This window comes from Sinohyriopsis cumingii, chromosome 9 (genome assembly GCF_028554795.1).
Source record: "Sinohyriopsis cumingii isolate HCF-2022 chromosome 9, ASM2855479v2, whole genome shotgun sequence".
NCBI lineage: Eukaryota > Metazoa > Mollusca > Bivalvia > Unionida > Unionidae > Sinohyriopsis > Sinohyriopsis cumingii.
The window spans coordinates 78,494,429-78,507,437 of record NC_142969.1 but is presented as its reverse complement, the minus strand read 5'-3'; the positions used below and the strand labels follow the sequence as shown (position 1 = coordinate 78,507,437).

Sequence of the window (13,009 nt, the reverse complement as noted above, 5' to 3'; positions counted from 1 at the left end):
TGCAATTATATGCCCCTAAGAAAACATGTCTGAGTTTTGTGGTGCTAACAAGTGGAGGTACAAGAAGGCAGTATTGGATCACCAAAATGTAGCCTTCCCAAAGGGAAGAACGTTAAGGCAGTGACATCTTAATATCATGGACTGTAAGTTTCATGAAGGAAAGGTATCTATCTGTAATAAATGATAAGCTCATTATCACAGTTGTTGAACCATGATCATAGTGAAACAGTGGAGCTATGATAATCCTCCATGTGAAAAAGGAAACCAGAATATCAACAGAGCCCTTGAGAAGGAGGAAAATGTGTCTCCTACCCTTTCTTTACCCTTGAATGCATTAAAAAAACATGTCATTCCTCAAATTGGCATAAAAACCTATCTTTATCATCCCCAGTACAGATTTGACTCAAGAGTTGAGATTTCTATTGGAAGTGGAGGTATCAAAGATAAATGATCCTTTAAAATTTTCTTTTTGGCTTTGTTCATCTCAAGCTACTTATATGTTAGAACAAGTCTTTGGACTGGGACATCAGTTGCATTATTCAGATATAGAGAGCTCCCAACAGTGTGGCCATATCCACATTTAAATTCTCTCCAGGCACAGCAATTGGCCTGAAACTTTTCTGGAGGACAGATCCCTGAAGATAAGCAAAGCATGTAGGTGGAGAATGTGTGGATGGTTGTGTAGCAGAGACATTGTTTTAACAGAAGACTCCTCCTGCCAGGTAGAGACCTTACTTGATTGTTGAACATGATCATGGTGAAACAGTGGAGCTATGAGAACAATAAGGCAGTAGAAGTTTTGCAAAACATGGGCTAGCAGTCCAAACAGAGAGAAGGCATATGTGAACAGATGATTCCAATGGAAGCTGAATGTGTCCTGAACTGCTCACGCTCTCTGGACTGGAACTGTAGATACGTGCAAGCGAAGTCTGTTGTTGAGCTTGGTCACAAAGAGGTCCATCAGAGACTTTCCCCATAGTGAGAAAAAGGGACTCTATGGAGAAGAAAAGAGACCATTTCATGAGGCACTTTTACTATGAAATTGGCTGGATCAGAGGGTTATCATTTCTGAGGCACCCAGAGATCTTATCAGACCATGATACATCATGTTGTCGGTAAAGACCATAACACATCGACCTTTTACTCTATCGATGCACCCTTGCAAAGTTAGAAATACAGCTTAATTTCCACATTGTCTATGTGAAGGCAATGTTCATTCAGAACCTAATGACCCTGGAGAAGAATGTCCTCCAGTTCTAATGAGTGCCCCAACATTAAAATGACAAACTGGCAAGCAGGTAGGAATTGGGCTAGGGTGAATGCATAGAAACCCCAGTCAGGAGTCGACTGGTTTATTCTCCAGTGCAAATGGAGACGAAAAACTGAGAAAGTTCATTCCTACATAAACAAAATCCCAAGACAGAATGAGCTCTGACTTTTTAAGGATGGTTAAGAGACTACAATGTTGTGTGGACTGGAAATGGAAAAGATCCCTATGGTGGGACTGCAACCTAAACATTGCTGATCAACCAGTCTTGGAAGTAATAATGAACTGGAGTTCCCAGTAATCACAGGCAAGATGCTACTATGCCCATAACTCAATTCTATACAGGGAAGTTTGAACAGTACCATCCAGTCTGCAAAGAAGAACTCGGATGACACTTGCATCAGGTCTACTACCTATCAAGAGCAGCAAAAAATTTCTACAAGTCCAAATGTGGAAAGGAGATGTTTAAAAACCAAACCCTTCATACTGTACTTCCTGACATGGCCAGAGGCACTTTATGCCGGTGAAAAAGGAAATAGCTTACAACATCCACTCCCCTTCTACAAATTAACAAGGTGACTATAACATGGAATCTAGCCTCTTGCCAATTCTGTGTTCATTTCCTTTTTGTACTGTCTGCACTTTCAATCACTGATTTTATATATATATACTGTCTGCACTTTCAATCACTGATTTTATATATATATATATATATATATATATATATATATATATATATATATATACCGTCTGCACTTTCAATCACTGATTATATATATATATATATATATATATATATATATATATATATATATATATATATATATATATAAGGAAACATTCCAAATTTTTTCTTCATATGTGATTTAAGTACATTAAATATTATTTACTAGTAATAACCACTTATATAAAAAGTTAATCTTTTCTTAAAAATATATTTGGATAAAGTTTGAATGTCAGAACTTCCAGTGTGTCATGTAGTGAATAAGCTAGTTAGCACCTGATTGGTGGTTATTGTTTTACTCTGACCTGAACAAATATCTTCCACCAATCAGAACTATATGTAAATTATTTCACTGCATGACACCAGAGGTATAGCCTTCAAAATTGACCCAAAGAGACAAGATGGTTGGTAATTAAGAAACTTTGCGTAAAAGTGGTTATTAAATAAACAGTAAAGCACCTAAACCATGCTTGGAGAAGATCTTCCTTACAATGATGAATGCTACTAGTGGCTGAACTGTGCTGATGGGATCAACAAATTGGCGGGGGGGGGGGGGGGGGGGGGGGGGGGCGGCAGATTTCAAGCCATATTAGTCACCTTGTGTTTATTTAAAGGCACAGATGAGTGCATGTGCCTGCTATAGATTTTGTTTACAAAAACTTTCAAGAATAAAAAGGTAAACAACTAATAATTATTTATCACTGCTGAAAATTAAGTGATCTTGTACAGGGTCAATGTTGTTATTTAGTGATAAGGGTATCAGCATGGAAAAAGTACTGAAAAAGTGATTCATAATTTCACCCAACATGCAAGTCATCCATATGTTTTAATTAAAGAAGCAGTCATGAACTTAACTTTCTGTACAGTATGATTTTTCTTCTTTCTGTCAGTGACCATTACCTTTTCAACTCGATATCAATAGCCTTCAAGTTCATATCATCAACAAGGTTTTAGACGGTTCTGTGATTCAGAAGTAACATTACTGTGTAAACGTTTTACATCCAGTGTTTTATCTACCCATGCATCATGTGTCAAATACACAGCCTTTTCCGAATTAATGCACAAAAGTCGATGTTGGTATGTAAACTGATGCATCCCAATGTTATCTTTTGCTGATTAACACAAAACAAATGTTTTGGTCTAAACATTGTTGCCGCTACATAAACTGACACACACCAGTGCTATGTTGTGCTGATTAACACAAAAAAAGTTGTTATAACTATTTTATTGGCTAAATGACAACTGTCCCAAACAGGGAAAACAAGTGCACATCAGTTTCTTATGGTTTTTAAATTACCATGCTCATGGTTCCCCATATTCTATCAATGTGAAATAGATATTGGATCCACTGGGTCATCTAAACTTTAATCTATCACCTCTGAGCATTTCATACACAAGCACACGGATTGGATTCTATCTTACTGATCTGGTCATTAATTGAAACAAAACAAAACAAGGAATAAAAACCAGTCTGTGCATGGTGTCTCATGTGCTTCATTGTGATGCTAATGGTGTTTTGCAGTGTCTGCAAAAGGCTACCTTGTAGCTTGAAACATTTTCAGGCCTGTGCCAGGACTCTGCAAGTAACAAATTCTTTACTGTTTAACATATTACATAAAATCATCTCAATCTGCACTCAAGTAACTATAGAGAAAATATGGCAGAAAATGCAATGTGAATAAAGTGCAATGTATTTATCTATGTGCATGGTTCTCCAGGTGGCACATTACCAGTGGCATCACTCGGGTTGGTGTCACCCAGTGCGGTAACTCATGGTGTCACCCCCATGGTCCTACTTCCGTAACAGACCATACAGAATCCTTAGTAATGTCATTTTGGTGTCACCCCCTCTGATAGTGTCACCCGGTGCAGTCCACACACCCCGCATCCCCCTAGCGATGCCACTGCTGTGCCTGCTAGTCATGTATTTAACTATGATCGGTTATCCACTTATGAAATCCGACTAGACTGAGCAGTGTGTGCTCTGTAAAATTTGCAATTTTTCATTTTGGTGTCACCCCTCTGAGATGGTGTCACCCGGTGCGGTCCGCACCCCCATAGTGACGCCACTGCACTTTACGACCAAAAGTAGTTCTGGAGAAACAGTGATAACAATCTTGTGCTAACAGACCACCTGAAGATTGAGGATGGACAACAGGATATCTCATAAACTTTTTTGATTTATGATAAGTAGAGCTAAAAGGACAATATTCAAATTGTTGGAGGTGACTAAGGTATAAGACCAGAACATTTTATTATTTATTTCAAACTCTAAGAACCAGGAAAAGAAAGAGCAATGCAGTAATAGAAGGTAATGTATTACATGTACTGCTGTTAAAATTAAACTATTCTGCACAATTGGAGTATAAAAATACTTCCTTATGTAATTGAAGTCAATTTGTTTGCATAAAAGATGCAAATATGCCACTTATCTATAGCTATGTAAAATTCCAATCCGGTTTAAATGGAAGGTTAAGTATGATAAACAGCACCATCACTGTTATACTGTTTCCAATCATCATTAGCAAATTCCAATGAAAGGGAGATAAATCCTCCTAGACTCCATGCAAGAATGATAGAGTAAATTTTCTTGCCTGCAAAAATACTAATACAAAAACTGATTATTATTATTATAAATATTATTATTATTATCATCAATGATGATGAAAACAAATTATTCACCAACCAAACTGATTTGATAAGAGACAGAGATTTTATCTTCTTTCTGTAGAGCATAAATTTATCACAATGTTAGAAAATGAAGTAAACCTAATGTATGCACAATTAAATTCAAGTGATAACCACTGCTATTTAAAACAAAGGAAAACAAAAATAAGAACAAAAAACACAGATACTGTACAATATTTACACTGTGATACAAACCATCTGCTTCAGTTCTTATTCAGTAATGGCAGCCACTGATTGCTGATGGTTACAACAAACCCAACAGAAGAGATAGAGACACAGGGGGTAGTGGTGTACTGATATAGTAAAGAAGGTATATCAGTTAATAGGAGAACTATCAGATGAAATGGAAGCAATATGGATTCAAGATAACCAGTCAAATGATTAGCTTTTCCTAGTTTGTGTGGTTTACAGACATTGACCTGCAAAAATATTTGGAGTGAAGATTTTGGATAAAGTAACTGATGAACAAAAAATAAACCTATAGTTGAGGTGACTTTAGCAGAGTTTATGAATGTTTTGATAAAACAAAAATTGGTCAAGCTTCATGGAATCTGTAAGGATTACTCAATTAGTAAATACTTCAACATGAGAAACTGATTACTCTCAAACTCTAATACCAATAATAGTCGACCTACCATCCTCCATGACAAAGTGTATGTCACTAAACATTGCCTACACCCCTGCCAATCAATTACACATACCGTTAGCATATACACATCTGGAAACCAAAATATTCTTCTGCATCAAATGTGATGCTCTTTCTAAAGACATTTTATGACAGTGCTTGTATTTCTGGTCATTAATTTGTCATAATTTGCCTAAAACTTCCATACTATTTATTAAAAAAATCTTTAAATGATTTATTTAAAGCAGAATACAAATAAACAACAAGATTTACAAGATGACCACTGTGGTGGCCCTATTAGACACTGGAATGGCAATATTTTAATTTAGGATAAACTGGATAGCTTCAAAACTCTGATAAGAACATACATGCTGATCTGTCTTGATGCTCTGGAGGTGGAGCAATAACAAGAACTTTCAAGATGGCAGCAAAGGCAACAATACTGAATGTCACATCATCATTTTCATTTAGGACAAACCAGACATCACAAGTTTCTTAGTGAAAAACCCATAATGAACATTCATTTAAGAGGAGTAGCAATAAGAAATATTTTAAAAAATGGCTGCTGCAACATCCATAGTGAATACTTAGTGACACAATTTTCATTTAGGAAGAACCAAACAATAGTCTCATGGCAATTCTAATGTAATGAACTTTCCTTTGTAGAAAAACTTTTTTACCAGATTCTTTGATCTTTGCCTAATTTTGTCAAGTACCAGATAGTTGCATATCAAGAAATTCACATTCCCGTGTAAACAGAACTTATGAAGCAGCAAAATATTCTGTGACAATTTGCTTGAAAACTATCTTTAATCTCTCATAATATATGTATTTCAATGTGATTCAATGGGCTAGTCTATGTATATGAAAGGGTATGGTGTACAACTATTAAAGAGCATTCTGCACTGTCTAGTGTAGCTCAGCTGACAGGTCATGTTGTATTAGCTCAGCAAGGTCTTAAGCCCATCCACTATTACATAGTTATGTCCATGTGATTCTGGTGTGTCCCTGAGCAAGGCACTTTACTCCAATTGACTCAGCAACAAACAACCCATGTTGCTGTGCAGTAAAGCAGTAAATCAGACACACACAAAAACAAAACTGCAATAAAACTTTCTCAATCAACTACATACAAAGATGTGGGGATACATTACAACAACAACAATATAAGGTCCATGATGGAAAATTGTGGATGGATTACTTTTGACCACAGAAGCATGGATTTTCTCGAATCCAATATGCATGCACATGTAATGTAAAAACAATGAGAGGCTTTTCCTTAATCTCTCTTCCTCACCACAATGAATGATGAAAAGAAAAACTTCAAGGTCTGTACTGTATGCGTATAGTTGTAACGGACCGAAGCGGAACAGTTTTGGGTCACATCTTAGAATATTGCTTGTTACAAACCCAATGCTTTTTAACTAAATAATGGAAAAACTAAAACTAACAAGTTTAGTAAAATTCAACAAATAATTTATTTTCCCAAGAATACAAAGTGAAATTAAAACTCAAACAGTCCAAAAAGTTCTATCACAAGCCCCAAAGTATAGTGTGTTCCAAATGAATTCCAATACTGAATGTGCTGATGTGCCAATAACCTTGAATATGCAGATGTGTCAACAGTCTTGATATATCACATTGATATAATCCAGAATATCCTCAAATGAATTCAAAATAATTCTAAAATATTGATTTAATCCAATATGTCAATGGGCACTTTGCAATTCCAATGATTAATTTTTACATAAATGATTCCTCTCAAATTATATTTGAACATTGCTGAACTTAAATTAGGAATTAAATAATTTTGTTTACTTTTATGTATAAAAACGTATAAAGAAACATGTGACCTCTGATGGCTATGTTCTTTCTCCAAGTACTGCGTCCCAATGACATACCTCATTTTCCCTGTGTCACTCCCCTTTTTATATTGTTGGTCTGCCATGGCCTATCTGCTAAATCCTTAATGGCTAGAATGACCTAAACTGACATGAAGCAGATGTCACAGATTCACTGTTAATCCTTCTCCTAACTGGAGAAGTTGCACTCAGAAGAATGATTAGAACAATTGTTAAATGCACTATGTGCAAAAAAGCTAATTTTATGAAATATCACGCTATAGCACAGTGCAAAGAAAGGAAAAATGAAAGAATTCAATTAATAATGGAAATCTATAAGAAGAAATACCGAAGAAATCAGATCCTATATTTAGATGGCAACTTTGATAAAAATTTAATAAGGAAGATTAAGGATTATATAACTAAAACAATGATGGCATATGCCCAAGTCATAACAATTAAAAAATAATAAATGATAATAGGTAAATTAAGGTTCATTTAAAGATTTTTGGGGCCTAAGGGCTGGAGATGAGAAGGGGCAGGAGAGGGCGCTTCGGAGGGCACCCCTTATGGCTGTCACCTTGAAACAGATAGAAGATCCCAATCTCGCTCCCTGACTCTGAGGCTCTCTGGGCCATGGGGCAACAGGAATCTCTAGATGTGTTTAAGATTATAATAAATGTAACAATTTTAAAACAAATCAAAAATTTAACTTATACACAGACACTGTGTGTATCTTAAACCTATCGTTGTGGATTAGGGAAAGTTTAAATACTTAAAAAATATAAACAGGGAGGACCAGGGATCCTTAATGGGGAAAGTATGAGATAATGACGTCATGGGGCTATCTCACATGGTGCCACGCAAAGTGAACAGGCATATGAAAGAGTTTTGGAAAAATACCATGGGAAAACTTAAAGCATAACATAAAAACAAAGACTTGTGCATTTTTTCTCTTATATTTCTTTTATTTTCAACTGAACAGGTAATCCCCTCTGTGTGCGAAATTTAAACTCTTTTGGAACTTTGGCAATAATCCAATAAATAATTGGAGGCGGCCTAACTCAAGTTGAGAGAAATACAAATAAATAAAGTGTGGACCCCAACTCGAACACAGCTGACCTCAATCAATAAATCAATTATGCGAAGAACGACACAGATTAACACTCACATGAAACAACAGGGAAATATTTTTTTCCAATCAAACCAGTATTACACCGTTACTTTGCCGAAATTCAAAATTAAAATGAATTAATATAAAAGTAAAGTTTTGATCCAATTATCATGTGGACCGCAAGACAACTGGGGATGATTCGACAATAACTGGCTATCCCTACATGAAAACTATATATATAGCACACATACAATATAGCATATACTCATATAGCACACACTGGATATAGGCGACCGTTAGCCAAGGTCTACTTGGAATCTAGGGAAGGGATTTCAAGTTAGGTGATAGAAACCCCCTCGGAAGAACAACCCTATAGATAACACTAGGGATTTAAAAAGAAATACCCCGTCAAAAATTTAATGTAAATAAATTTTTGATCTAAATTCTAAAACAAACAACATATCTGTGTGAGGTAACATTACACATAAAACACCTTTTATTTTTTGGATAAGTGGGTGGGGGACATCTGTCTGGTGCCTCCAAAAAAATAAAAAATAATCCTTCTATGATGTGAGAACATGGAAGAAACCAGTGCACTGTTGAATGTGTACATAAGCTCCTAAGATTGTTCAGCAAAGAAATGATGCCACATTGTTTTAAAGGTGTTTTGATTGTTGAAGTTATATAGGTCATGAATGTAATCAAAGCTTTCTCAGAGTCTGAGTTGGACAATACTGTCAAATCAATAATATATAATCAAAATAATGACAATAATTATCTCCATACTATAGTGTGATTTAGGCTACTACAATCTCAGTGGACACTTACTACAAGATGGCAAAAAGTACTTTTACAAAAATGAGTCTGCAAAAACTGTTTTCATCGGGGGGGGGAGGAAATGGACTTGCCAAGAAATCACCCTAACGCTAACAAATGGCCAAAATTAGTTGAAAGTGAAAGCACTAGTGAAGACAACAAAAGAACTCAAGCTTGTAATGTATATTTAATATGTATTCAGTCTTGACTTACAGTGATGGATACTGATAAAAAATGGCAGCAGAACTACAAATGCAAGATCCAAGTGTGAGAAGCAGTTATCATGGTGGAAAAAAGCTGAATCAGCAGGTATGTTATATGCAGTTAGTAAGTGTTGTAAGACTGATGGAAAGCAAAATGGAAATATTAACTTGCAGCTATCAACCTTAGACTGTCACTAATTAAAGCTGGGTCCTTGCAGGTTGTTGAGAACACTCAAAATTATTGTGAAAAATGAGGACTGCAAAGCAGTCGATTTCTGTGCAATGAAAGTGCAAATAAATTAAACAAATTAATCAAAATGATGGATGTGCATCCTGTACTTGATACAGTAAACTCCAGTTTACATGTATTTGACTTAACTGAGTCTCAGGTTTATGCAATTAATATTAACAAAAAAGCAAAGAAATATAGGCACAGACAAACATAATTCATGTATATATGGAAATGCACAGCATAGGTTCCCAAGCAGGAACCGTCATATATTTATGTGTTTGAGGGTCCCTATTGATCAACAGACTGAAGATTGTTGTCCATTTTGTATTTTTTGTGCACATTTCTTAAAATTTAACTGAATGAATACATTTTTAACAAATTTGGTAACATAATAATAAATAAAATATTGGCAGAAAATGGTTTTCTTTTGGTACCTTTGGTGTCATAAGCGTGAGGGCTAATGAATGCAACTCTCTCAAATATATTCTCTGGAAAAATTTACATCGGGTCACACAAATTGTGAATGCCACACAAATGTTTCTTAAGTCAACAAACAGGAAAAAAGTAACAAAAAGAAACTAATATAATTAATTTCTTTTAAAAGTTTCTCTTTGATTTGAATAATTTGTTTACTTTTACTGTATTGTAGTACAAGTTCTAGCCTTATTTACAAACTTAGATATTCTTGATTATATTGTTGTGATGAATCAATATCATTGTGTCAAGTACATTTAATTTGCATTGTTTGCTTGTTAGTGTTTTTTGTGTTTGTTTTTATTTCATTATATTGTGGGTAAAAAACATTGTATCAAGCTGAAGACTTATCCAAAATCAGTAACAATTTTGCAAACAACTTTGTTTCTCTCTTAGTGAGGATCATTATCGCTGAATCAAGGACATTTTTTTAAAAAACAATTATATAGTTATACTTGGACTGTCAAAGCCTTTAAATTTGCCGCTCAGCTATTGCATCATGTTCTTTTGATATACTCTTATAAAGGCAACAAGTACATCAAGGGGTCTTTCAGCCACTGAATTCTTACTTTGTAAATATCAGCACAGCTAACTGATCAACACATTTACCAACAAAGCAGGTGGCTGAAGCAGGACTGGCAAGTCTGAATTTTGCCGCACACATATTACATGAAAACGGAGGCCTCCTGCCTCAGTAATTTTCTGCGTCCCAGATAAAAAAATTGCCGTCCAAATACACGTGATTAAGCATTTCCGAGACCTTTGATGCTTGATTCTTCAAACTGCCAATATTTCTATGATAATGAAATTTGTAAGTTTGATTTACGTAGTATTTTGATCCTAAGCTGCAGAGAAACACTGCCCAAAAAAGGCTGCCAGGAAACAACTTTAAATCTTATAAAGTATCAATTTTCATGCATGATTATTTTTCTTTGATAATCAGTGTTTTAACTATGATCAATCAAGGGACATGCTGTTATTCATTACCATGAAATGCGACTGAAAATAAAATAAAGAATCTCTATGTTTTTTTCCACGTTTTCTGGTCTGTCTACACACCGTGTAAAGGACATGACTCCCAATTTTTTCCATAATATTACTTACTTTTTTCCCAACACCCTGAAGGTTGAAGCAAGAAAATAGTTAACATAGTTTCAATTTGGTAACTTTTCTAATTCTAATGAACTAATTAAAAAGCAAGAACAAAATCAAAAGCAATGAATTATAATAGTAAAATCAACTCATTCTAATTATCCTTAATGATACATAAGTATTAATTATCAGTGGGTGCATTGTCAATGATTAAACATATGATTAAAAGACCACAATTCAAACAAAATCAGTAAATGAACTTAACTGAACCAATAAAATGTCAAGAACAAAATCAAATGCCATATAAAAATAAAATTAAATTTAGTATCTTTATATTTTTGTTAAAAAGGTGAAAATCTTTGTTGTGGATGCAATTGTTTTAAATGGTGAGATTTTTTAATGTGATGTTCTTGTGAAAAGTGGGGGCATTTTTTACAAGGTGGGATTTTGAAGTAGGGTGATCTTGTGAAAATTTGGGGACATTTATTTTTTGTAGCAGTGAGGTGTTTTGACCTGATCACCAAATGAATCTAAACAACCCCCTGTAATTGTTATCACAACTTCTAAATAAAGTGTATTTTTAATCATAATCATGTAATTGTAACAAATTGTAATTGAGCACATGTAACTGACCCCATGCCTGACACCATGTTAGGGAAGAAACTTGCTTTTGGTGTGAAATGCAAACAACATGACAGTGTTAGGCAAGCACAAATCAGGTCAGCATTTATGTACTTATTGAGACTTATTGTTTTTAAAATTGGTACACAGTACTAACAGTCTGGGGAACAAGAGACTGTTGGTACGATAAATCAGACTAAATATGTGGGTATGATGTCACCTGTTCATTAAAATGTGCATGCAAATCTTTAAGGAACACACATGCATACAGTTTAGACGCCAGTATTGGTAATAGCCATATCTAGCACCAGATTCAAAATGGCAACAGGACATAGGATTGTACTATTCTACATATTATTTACAGCTCGTCAAACATAGGATTTAACCTGGAAACACTAGATACATACTGCTAAAAGAACCCTTCAACCGATGGTAAGGCATGTTACACAAGAAATATGTCTAAATGTACACCGTTATGTTGCATACAGATTTGTCTGTAAATGGTTCCTCTATTTATGAATAGGTGCTATAATACCACAACTTGTCCATCAGCATCAACAAAGATATGGGGGTCTGATTTATTGTACTATGTGACAGCATACTCAAACTGTGCACCAGTGTCCAAATCGGCTGCCAGCTAAATATCCTGGAAATCTAGTTTCTAGTTTCCCCTGGCAAAACGGAGCAGACATATGCTGCATCGAGTATTATGGCAGTGTGGTATCGAACCCCTACATACATATCAGGGTTGACGTCTTTGTTATATTGTTAGGCTACTTTTTGTCATTAGAAAACGTCAATGCATGCCTCGGGTAGAGGCAGAAGTAGACATAAGTTGTGTATAGAATGAGTGTCATCAGCTTCAATTTATACTAAGCGCATAATGTTCTAGCTGTAATTATTGTTTGAACAAGGATGCTGTATGGAACCTAACTCTACACGGCGCTTTCGTAAAGAGCTTCAGTGTATGAAATGTCAACTATACAGAACTTCCGCTAGCCGTCTGCACTTCCGTTCAAATGTAAACACTGCTTCTGGCAGGATGTTAGAGACAATTAAATGGGAAATCATTAAGTGTGGATGGACGGTAACTCACCTTCAATACAAACGACATGTTCTCGAATCTGCTGCTGAATCAGAGGATCAGGAATAGCCTCTATCAGGTCATAAATGGCATAAATACTTGGGTGTACGCTCTCAAACCGCTGGATTTCCTGGCGGATTGCTAGCGAATTGCTCGAGTAAGGCTGTATAGGACTCCGCTGATTCATTTTGACAGTAAATGAGAGTCATTTCTATCTGCAAATATCAC

The 13,009-nt window shown here is 35.3% G+C and overlaps 1 protein-coding gene across 19 annotated transcripts in view; it reads right to left on the bottom strand.

Annotated features, from left to right (window-relative positions):
• The window catches only part of LOC149792075 (centaurin-gamma-1A-like), a 202,883-nt gene extending 189,907 nt beyond the window's left edge, over positions 1–12,976 (bottom strand). For all 19 annotated transcript variants that reach the window (XM_089970568.1, XM_089970573.1, XM_089970583.1 and 16 more), the window contains exon 1: positions 12,794–12,976. In XM_089970568.1, coding sequence (XP_089826694.1) covers positions 12,794–12,968 — 175 coding nt within the window. In that variant the 5' untranslated portion in view covers positions 12,969–12,976. The remainder of the gene's footprint in view (positions 1–12,793) is intronic.
• Positions 12,977–13,009: the final 33 nt, after the last annotated feature.